Source organism: Terrapene carolina, unplaced genomic scaffold (assembly GCF_002925995.2).
Source record: "Terrapene carolina triunguis isolate 2854851 unplaced genomic scaffold, T_m_triunguis-2.0 Scaffold833, whole genome shotgun sequence".
Taxonomy (NCBI): Eukaryota; Metazoa; Chordata; order Testudines; family Emydidae; genus Terrapene; species Terrapene triunguis.
The window spans coordinates 3,348,806-3,358,734 of NW_020665184.1; the positions used below are offsets into that span (position 1 = coordinate 3,348,806).

Genomic DNA, 9,929 nt, shown 5'->3' on the forward strand with positions numbered 1-9,929 from the left:
TAAAAAGGTCGTGGAGGAGTTTTTGACCGAAGGGCTGGGGGAAGCCGACAGACGCAGAGCAGCACATGGTTCGGACAGAGCCATCCCTCAGTGGCGGATTTATTGAAGGGGATTCTCTATTTCCTAGTGACGAGGAGCAGATAGAAGTTGATGAAGTGCAGGTAGGAGGAGAAGAGAAACAGTCAAACGAAAACCAGTCCCATTCAGTTACAGCCCGTGAAGGCAGACACCGAAACATGGACCCATTTGATAGATGCTTGTGTACAAGTGCTAAAACTCTAAATAAAGGCTCTCGGTGGGACATGGGAACACCAGGTACAAATAGGAATGACAGAGCAGGCTCCATGTCTAGTTGGCAGCCGGTATCAAGCGGAGTGCCCCAGGAGTCGGTCCTGGGGCCGGTTTTGTTCAACAGCTTCATTAATGATCTGGATGATGGGATGGATTGCACCCTCAGCAAGTTCGCGGATGACAATAAGATGGAGGGAGAGGTAGATATACTGGAGGGTAGGGATAAGGTCCAGAGTGACCTAGACAAATTGGAGGATTGGGCCAAAAGAAATCTGATGAGGTTCAACAAGGACAAGTGCAGAGTCCTGCACTTAGGAAGGAAGAATCCCATGCACTGCTACAGGCTGGGGATCGACTGGCTAAGCAGCAGTTCTGCAGAAAAGGACCTGGGGATTAGAGTGGAGGAGAAGCTGGATATGAGTCAGCAGTGTGCCCTTGTTGCCAAGAAGGCCAATGGCATATTGGGCTGCATTAGTAGGAGCATTGCCAGCAGATCGAGGGAAGTGATTATTCCCCTCTATTTGGCACTGGCGAGGCCACATCTGGAGTATTATGCCCAGTTTTGGTCCTCCCACTCCAGAAAGGATGTGGACACATCGGAGAAAGTCCAGCGGAGGGCAACGAAAATGATCAGGGGGCTGGGCCACGTGACTTATGAGGAGAGGCTGAGGGAACTGGGATTGTTTAGTCTGCAGAAGAGAAAAGTGAGGGGGGATTTGATAGCAGCCTTCAACTACCTGAAAGGGGTTCCAAAGAGGATGGAGCTCGGCTGTTCTCAGTGGTGGCAGATGACAGAACAAGGAGTAATGGTCTCAAGTTGCAGTGTGGGAGGTCAAGGTTGGATATTAGGAAAAACTATTTAACTAGAAGAGTGGAGAAGCACTGGAATGGGTTACCTAGGGAGGTGGTGGAATCTCCATCCTTAGAGGTTTTTAAGGCCCAGCTTGACAAATCCCTGGCTGGGATGATTTAGTTGGGGTTGGTCCTGCTTTGAGCAGGGGGTTGGACTAGATACCTCCTGAGGTCCCTTCCAACCCTGATATTCTATGAGTCTATGTGTGGCTCTATATGTGAGTGAAAGCGTAGAGTCAAATATAGTAAAAATCTTAAATGCCTCTAACGGTACCATAGAACCTCTCTGGATAGAAATTCCCTGCTTGAATAATAAGAGTAGGGATGTACAGCCGACCACCTGACCCGCAGGGTGACGGTGATTGTGAAATGCCAGGGAGAGTAGAGGGCTACAGAAATAGAAAACTGGATAATAATGAGGGATTTCAACTATCCCCATATGGACTGGGAACGTCACCTCAGGATGGGATGCAGAGATAAAATTTCTAGACCCCGTTAATGACTGCTTCTTGGAGCCGCCCGTCCTGGAACCCGCAGGGGGGAGAGGCAATTCTGGATTTAGTCCTAAGTGGTGCACAGGATCTGGTCCAAGAGGTGCACGTAGCTGAACTGCTCAGTAATAGCGACATGATGTAATTAAATGTAACATCCTTGCGGGAGGGAAATACCAAAAAAAACCACCGCAGTAGCATTTGACTTCAAAAAGGGGAACTACACAAAAATGAAGGAGCCAGTTAAAAGGAAATTAAAAGGAACAGTCACAAGAATGAAATGCCTGCAAGCTGCATGGACACGTCTTAAAAATACCATAATAGAGACTCAAACGAGAGAGAGAGAGAGACAGCCCAAATAAAAAAATAGTCAGGGGCCCAACTAAATGCCGCCACGGCGAAACAGCACAGTAGGAGAGGCAGTTAGAGGCAAAGAGGCATCCTTTAACAATTGGAAGTCAAATCCTACCGAGGAAAATAGCAAAGAGCATGAACTCAGGCAAGTGGTCCAAGTATAATCAGACAGGCCAAAAAAGAATGTGAAGAGCAACTAGCAAAAGACACAGAAACTGACAGCAATTTTTTAAAGTACATCTGCAGCAGGAAGCTGCCAAACAATCAGTGAGGCCCTTGGGTGATCGAGGTGCTAAAGGAGCCCTTGAGGAAGCCAGGGCCATTGCAGAGAAGCGACATGAATTCTTTGCATCTATCTTCACTGCAGAAGATTGATGTGAGGGAAACTCTCACGTCTGAGCCATTCGGTTTAGGTGACGGATCTGAGGAACTGTCCCACACTGAGGTGTCAGTAGAGGAGGTTTTAAAATAACTTGATACATTAAATAGTAATAAGTCACCAGGACCAGAAGGTACATAAGAATGGCCAGACTGGATCAGACCAAAGTCCATCTAGCCCAGTATCCTGTCTGCCACCAGCGGCCAATGCCAGGTGCCCCAGAGGGAATGAACAGAGCAGGGAATCATCAAGTGATCCATCCCCTGTCGCCCATTCCCAGCTGCTGGCAAACAGAGGCTCGGGACACCATCCCTGCCCATCCTGGCTAGTAGCCATTGAAGGACCTGTCCTCCATGAACTGATCTAGTTCTTTTATGAACCCTGTGATAGTCTTGCCCCAAGTTATCACCCAAGAGTTCTCCAATATGAAACTGCAGAGCGACTAGCTGTGGTGTGTAACCTCTGGCTTAAGTCAGCCTCTGGACCACATGCCTGGAGGAGAGCTACTGTGGCTCCAGAGGGAATCCTGGCAATTCCAGGCTGGTAAGTCTGACTTCAGTACCAGGCCAATTGGTTGAAACTACAGCAAAGAACCAAATGATGAGTAACTCAGTGTGTTGGGGAAGAGTTTGGGTGGGAAGTCACGCCTCGCCAATCTATTAGAATTCTTTGAGGGGGTCAATAAATGGGGACAAGGGGGATCCAGTGGATCTAGTGTACCTGGACTTTCAGAAACCTTTGACAAGGTCCCTCATCAAAGGCTCTTAAGCAAAGTGAGCAGTCATGGGATAAGAGGGAAGGTTCTCTCCTGGGTCGGTAACTGGTTACAAGAGAGGAAACAGGGTAGGAATAACTGGTCAGTTTTTACGGTGGAGAGAGGTAAATAGTGGTGTCCCCCAGGGGTCTGTACGGGGACCAGGGCTGTTCAACATATCCATAAATGATTTGAAAAAAATGTGTGAACAGTGAGTTGGCAAAGTTTGCAGATGATACAAAATTATTCAAGATAGTTAAGTCCAAAGCAGACTGCGACGAGCTACAGAAGGGATCTCACCAAACTGGGTGACTGGTGGATGAGATTCAGTCCTGATAAAAACAAGGAGGAGTCCTTGTGGCACCTTAGAGACTAACATATTTATTTGGGCATAAGCTTTCGTGGGCTAAAACCCACTTCATCGGATGCATGGAGTGGAAAATACAGTAGGGAGGTATAAATACACAGCACATGAGAAGATGGGAGTTGCTTTAGCAAGTCGGGGGTCAGTGCTAACGAGGCCAATTCAGTCAGGGTGGATGTGACCCATTTCCAGCCGTTGACAAGACGGGGTGAATATCAACAGAGGGAAATTACTTTTTGTGGTGCTAACGAGGCCAATTCAATCATGGAATTGAAATTGCATTACAAAAAATAATTACCCTCTGTTGATTGGGGCTGTTCAGCTTGGAACAGAGAGAACTAAGAGGGGATCTGATTGAGGTCTATAAAATCATGCCTGGGGTGGAGAAAGTGAAGAAGGAAGTGTTGTTTACCCCTTCTCATAACACAAGAACCAGGGGGCCCAATGAAATTAATAATCAGCAGGTTTAAAACAAGCCAAAGGAAGTGTTTCTTCACACAACGTGCAGTCAGCCTGTGGAACTCGCTGCCAGGGGATGTTGTGAAGGCCAAAAGTATGACTGGGTTAAAAAAAAGTATTAACTACGTTCCTGGAGGGCAGGTCCATCAATGGCTGTTAGCCGGGACAGGCAGGGATGGTGTCCCCAGCCTCTCTTTGCCAGAAGCCGGGACTGGGCGACGGGATGGGTCACTCGATAATTGCCCTGTTCTGTTCACTCCCTCTGGGGCACCTGGCACCAGCTCTGCTCAGCAACAGGACACTGGGCTGGATGGACCCTTGCTCTGACCCAATCTGGCCGTTCGGGCTCTGCCCAGACCCCAGCCGAGATCTGGGCCCCATTGGGCCGGGTGTGCACAGACCCACGGGGAGCGACGACCCCTGCCCTGAAGAGCTCACACGCTAAGTAGATGGGGGAGGGGAAGAGGTTCAGAGAGGGGCAGGGACCCGCCCAAGGTCAATGGTGGAGCTGGGACTAGAACCCAGGTGTCCTGACTCCCAGCCCATCCCCCCTCCCCTGCCTGATGCGCTCTGGACGAGGGACCCTCCCGGACGGAAAGTCTCCTCCCGTCACTGGGGTCACTGTCACGGACTCCCAGATCGTGCCCAAACAAGAAAACCCCCCACTTCGTCACAGTCACCAGCCCAGCTCTGGTTGATCCCAGCTGAGAACCTGGCCCCTTACGGGAAGGGAGCGGCGAGGCGTGCGACCAGCCGAGCGTCACTGACACGGGAGGGTGCACAGCTCCGCCATCGCCCCCCCTCCCCACTCATGCATGGCTGCTGCAGCGGCCTGGGGCTGGCGGGAGGCGAGGCCGGGTGTACCACGCAGAGCAGGCTGCCAGATGTGCGCTGGATAGGGAGTCCCTGCTGGGGGGGACGGGACCCGCGCTGGGACAGGAAGCTCCGGTAGCAAAGGCAAACAGGCGTCCCGTGGGGGCGATGGGACTGCCGTTCCGGTCCCAGCTGAGGGCCGCTGCGAGAAGACGCACCGTGGCTGGGGGGGAGAACGGTGCCTGGTCCTTCGTGAGCCGGCCACAGGAGAACCAGGAGCTGTGGGGGTGAGACGAAGGGGGACTGCACTGTACGTGGGGGAAGGAAACTCATGCTGCCCAGTGGGCTGTTAACCTGTGGGACTCGCCTCCGCAGGGTGAGGTTCCTTGGGCGAGGGACTCCGTGAGTTTGGACAGGTGAGGTGTTCCAGTGCCCGCCGCCGCCTTTCCCTGGCTGGCGCCCAGCTGGGGCATGGCTCTGCCGGCGGTGCAGGACGGATGGACGGACAAGGAGGGTGGATGGGGAGGAGGAGGCATACAGGAGGGCCGTTCTTGCTCTCGCTGCTTGGTCCATTGTCTCAGAGCCGCTTTGCCCCCCACCCCCAGTCAGCTCTGACCCCTTCTCTGCCTTTGCCCCCAGGTGCACCCGCCCCCAGTGACGATGCCATGGCCTGCGCCCCGTGACGCCGAGCTCCGGGCGGCGCTGTGACGGGGGCGGCCCGCGGGCAGCCATGGGGAGCATCTACAAGGATTACTTCAACCCGGACAAGATCCGGGACCACTACAACTACACCAAGGGGATGACAGAGAAGCAGCAGACCCCGGGGCGTGACGCCTTCTCCATCGCCATTGTCGTCCTGTGCTGCTTCATCATGCTGGAGAACCTGCTGGTGTTGGTCTCCGTCTACCGCAACAAGAAGTTCCACTCAGCCATGTTCATCTTCATCGGCAACTTGGCCTTCTCCGACCTGCTGGCCGGCTTGGCCTTCATGGCCAACGTCCTGCTCTCGGGCCAGCGCACCTTCAGCCTGACGCCGGTGCAGTGGTTCGTGCGGGAGGGCACGGCCTTCGCCACGCTGGCGGCCTCGGTCTTCAGCCTGCTGGCCATCGCCATTGAGCGGCACGTGGCCATCACCAAGGTGAAGCTGTACAGCAGCGACAAGAACTGCCGCATGGTGCTGCTGATCGGGGCTTGCTGGGTGATCTCGGTGGCCATCGGGGGCCTGCCCATCATGGGCTGGAACTGCATGGGCCGCCTGGAGGACTGCTCCACCGTCCTGCCGCTCTACTCCAAGCGCTACATCCTCTTCGTCGTCACCGTCTTCACCGCCATCCTGCTCTCCATCGTGGTGCTCTACGGCCGCATCTACTGCATCGTCCGCTCCAGCCACGCCGAGATCGCCAGCGTGCAGACCCTGGCCCTGCTCAAGACGGTCACCATCGTGCTGGGGGCCTTCATCGCCTGCTGGCTGCCGGCCTTCATCATCCTCCTGCTGGACACCTCGTGCGCCGTCAAGGCCTGCCCCGTGCTCTGCAAGGCGAACTATTTCTTCGGCTTCGCCGCCCTCAACTCGGCCATGAACCCCGTGATCTACACGCTGCGCAGCAAGGACATGCGGAAGGAGTTCCTGCGGGTGCTGTGCTGCTGGGGCGTGGCGGGGCGCGGCAAGCCGGCCGAGCGCTGCATGGTGCCCCTCCGCAGCTCCAGCTCCCTGGACCGCTGCACCCAGAAGCAAGACCTGCCCACCTCGCCCATCCTGCGGGAATGCACCACCTCGGTGTGAGGCGCTGCAGGGACAGTGGGCGCTGATCGGTACGAAGGGACCCGGCCCGGAGCCGGCTCTCCCGCGGGCAGACTGCCGGGGCAAGGCGGGCGGGGACTCACCAGGTACTGACAATCTGGTTTGAGTGATCCCGTCTTCCCGAGCGCCACCCACTCCTGCCGGGATCCTGCCTGCTCCCAGCACGGCCTCACCCAACCCGCACGCCCACACCCACCTGGCGCGCGCCCGGGGGCTGGGCGGCGGCTGCCTGGCTCCATGCACGCGGGCCCAGGGGCCTTTCCAGCGGATGCTCCGCCCTGGTCTGCGTGCGGGTGAACTGCCACCTGCCCTGCTGGTACAGGAGGAGGGGGCGGCAGTGAGGGGCTTGCTGCAACAAGGCCGGCCAGGGGGCACGGAGGGGATCTGGGCGCAGTCAGGACCAAGTCCCCACTGCACATATTTCCCCTCGCCAGCTGGTAGCGTCAGGGCACCAGGTGCCCCCCGCATGGCGCCCAGCCCCGGCTCTGTGCGGCGAGCAGTCGCTGTTGTGGGCAGGGTGAACTGGGGTCCTGCTCCAGCGCCGCCCCCAGATGCTCCTCTCCCCCAGGGGGGGGGCAATTTAACCCCCCCGGGGGGGCCCCGCCGGCGGGGGGGGGGGGGGGGGGGGGATGGGCTCCTGCAGGGGCTGGGGGCACGGCTGGGCTGTCTGTTGGCCCCTCCCCCCCTGCAATCAGTGCCTTTCCGTCCCCCTGTCGAGTAACAGGGGCTTGAGCGGTCCCTCAGCAAGCAGATCTGTGTCGCTGTCTGTCCATCCCTACGGTACCGCCTGTCTGTCTGGGGTCCCCTCGGGCCCTGCTCGCCGCACGGCCCCCAGCTGGGATCGGAACAGGCTGAGCAGGGAACGGGGCAAGAACCCTCCAGGGGCCCACGCCTGCTTAGAGCGAGTGTGTCTGTGCGGTGCACTGCGTGTGTGTGTGTGTGTGTAGGCAGAGTGTGTGTCTGGCTGTGCAGTGCAGTTTGGGTGTGTAGGGTGTGTAGGCAGAGTGTGTCTGTGTGGCTGTGCGGTGCATTGTGTGTGTGTAGGGTGTGTAGGCAGAGTGTGTCTGTGTGTCTGTGCGGTGCACTGTATGTGTGCAGAGTGTGTGTGTCTGGCTGTGCGGTGCAGTTTGGGTGTGTAGGGTGTGTAGGCAGAGTGTGTCTGTGCGGTGCACTGTATGTGTGCAGAGTGTGTGTGGCTGGCTGTGCGGTGCAGTTTGGGTGTGTTGCTCTCACGTGCCCCCCGCTAGGCCTGGCCCTAGGGGCACAGGCCTTTGCCGGCTCAGGGGCTCTGCTGGGTGCCCTGGGCGGGGCGGGGCGGAGGGGGGGGGCACTGGGCGGGCGTGTCCCCTGCCTGCCTGGGAGAATGAATCACAGCCTGATGTGCAGCAACGTGTCTGTGCAGCACGGGGGGGTGGTTTTGTGAATGGGAATGGAAGGCAGGCGTGGGAACGGCAGCCCTACTCGGCACGTGGGGGGGGGGGAACGACAGGGGGGTGTTAAGGTTTTGTTTTAAAATAACCCGCTGCCCCTGCCCTGTCCCTGTCACAGCCTGCGCCCCAGCCCCCTCCGGACGTGGTGCCGGCAGGGACCTGGCCAGTGTGTCTGTGGTGTGCGTCCCCGTGTCCCGGCGTGTGCCCACTGGGACACTGAGCGGGTCCCCCAGGCCCTGGGCTGCTGGGGCCCATCTAGGGTGACCTGATGTCCCAATTTTATAGGGACAGTCCCGATATTTGGGGCTTTTTCTTATGTAGGCTCCTATTACCCTCCACCCCCGTCCCGATGTTTCACACTTGCTGTCTGGTCAGCCTAGGCCCGTCCCCCAGGGCTGCTGGAACCATTTGTGCCGTGGGGGGCTGAGAGCCAGTGAGGTGATCAAAACGACTGCAAGCCAGGGGCTGCGGCCACCTCCCCCCATTCCAGCACCTCTGCCTTCCCCTTTCACCCCTGTCTGTCCACTTCTCCGGCCTCGGGGGGCTCCAGCCGTGGGGGACCAAGTGCCACGTGAGTGCGCTGGCAGGAGCTGGGGCCGCCCGGCCGGCACGGGGCCAAGACCTGGTTCTTTAGTGCACATGCAGCACAGTGGGTGTGGGGGGCAGGGAGGACACACCCCATCCCTGTGAAACACTACAGGAGCCCCCAGGTCTGGGCGCAAGCGCCACCTCTGTACAAATGGCCCTTGGCGCCGACTGGATTAAAACGTTGCTTCTGTAGCGGCCACTTGTCGTGTGATTCCTCCTCCCACCCCAGCCGCGTCACAGCCCCCTTGGCCCCCACTGCCCCCTTGGCTCCCGCACTCGCTGCCCCCTTCCCCTCCGCGCCCGCTGCCCCCTTTGCTCCCGCTGCCCCCCTGCCGTCAGCCCAGCCCACACGCACTGTGGGATCCGTGCTCTGAACCTGCCCCCGTCAGTGAGAGCAGCACCTCGGGGTGAGGGGCGTGTTCACGGGGATCAAGGAGAGATGTCGCATCGTAGAACCGGGACCCAAGGGAGGGGACAGTCTCGGGGGGGGGGAGTCCTGGGGCAGATGGTCGGGGGAGGGATTGGTTCTGGGGCAGCAGGGTGTTGGGGGGAGGCCAGGGTGTCACGGAGTCCCCGGGCGATGCTCTGGAACTGCTCCCCACAAAGCCAGTCAGGACTCTGGGGAGCCTCCTCTCCCTCGGAGCAGACTGTCTTCAGGGCAAGAAGCTCACACGGCTTCACCTCCTGGGTCTCTCCTGGGAGCATTCAGCATATGCCCCTCCGTGTGCTTCCCACAGTGAGTCGCCCCGGCGGGGTCCTGGGGAAGCCAGAGGGTCCTGCACCCCCACTTTGCAGTCAGACGTGACTCTCAGCCAGCCAGTAAAACAGAGGTTTATTAGATGACAGGAACATGGTCTAAACCAGAGCTTGTAGGTCCAGAGAACAGGACCCCTCAGGCGGGTCCATTTTGGGGGGCAGTGAGCCAGACACCCACGTCTGCACTTCACTCCTCGTCCCCAGTTAGCTCCAAACTGACTTCCCCTCCAGCCCCTCCTCCTCTGGGCTTTGTCCCTTTCCCGGGCCAGGAGGTCACCTGATCTCTTTGTTCTCCAACACCTTCAGCTGGCACCTTTGTAGAGGAGGGGCCCCGGTCATTAGTTGCCAGGAGACAGAGTGTCGGCCATTTATGCACACTGGCCATTATCCCACCACCTGGAGACTTAAGAAATGCATAGGGGAAACTGAGGCACCCACACAGGACTCAGAGGAAACATTAAGAACAGTCCCACTTCGTCACACATGGTATTGGTGGGTGGGGGGTATGTCCCGAGGGGGGATGGGGCAGGTCCCACGGGTGAGTGGGAGGTTGGTTGGAGGGGCTGCCCATGGCGCGGGGGGAATGGGGAACCTGTG

At 57.9% G+C, this 9,929-nt stretch overlaps 1 protein-coding gene across 1 annotated transcript; it reads left to right on the forward strand.

Moving 5' to 3' along the window:
- Positions 1 to 5,397: 5,397 nt before the first annotated feature.
- On the forward strand, positions 5,398 to 7,136 carry S1PR2 (sphingosine-1-phosphate receptor 2). Its single transcript, XM_024222133.3, has one exon. The coding sequence runs from the start codon at positions 5,488 to 5,490 to the stop codon at positions 6,538 to 6,540; it is 1,053 nt and encodes a 350-aa protein (XP_024077901.1). The 5' UTR covers positions 5,398 to 5,487; the 3' UTR covers positions 6,541 to 7,136.
- The last annotated feature ends 2,793 nt before the right edge of the window (positions 7,137 to 9,929 follow it).

Excerpts from the sequence above, each read along its gene's own strand:
- S1PR2 (XM_024222133.3), top strand. The coding sequence starts at position 5,488 with ATGGGGAGCATCTACAAGGATTACTTCAACCCGGACAAGATCCGGGAC.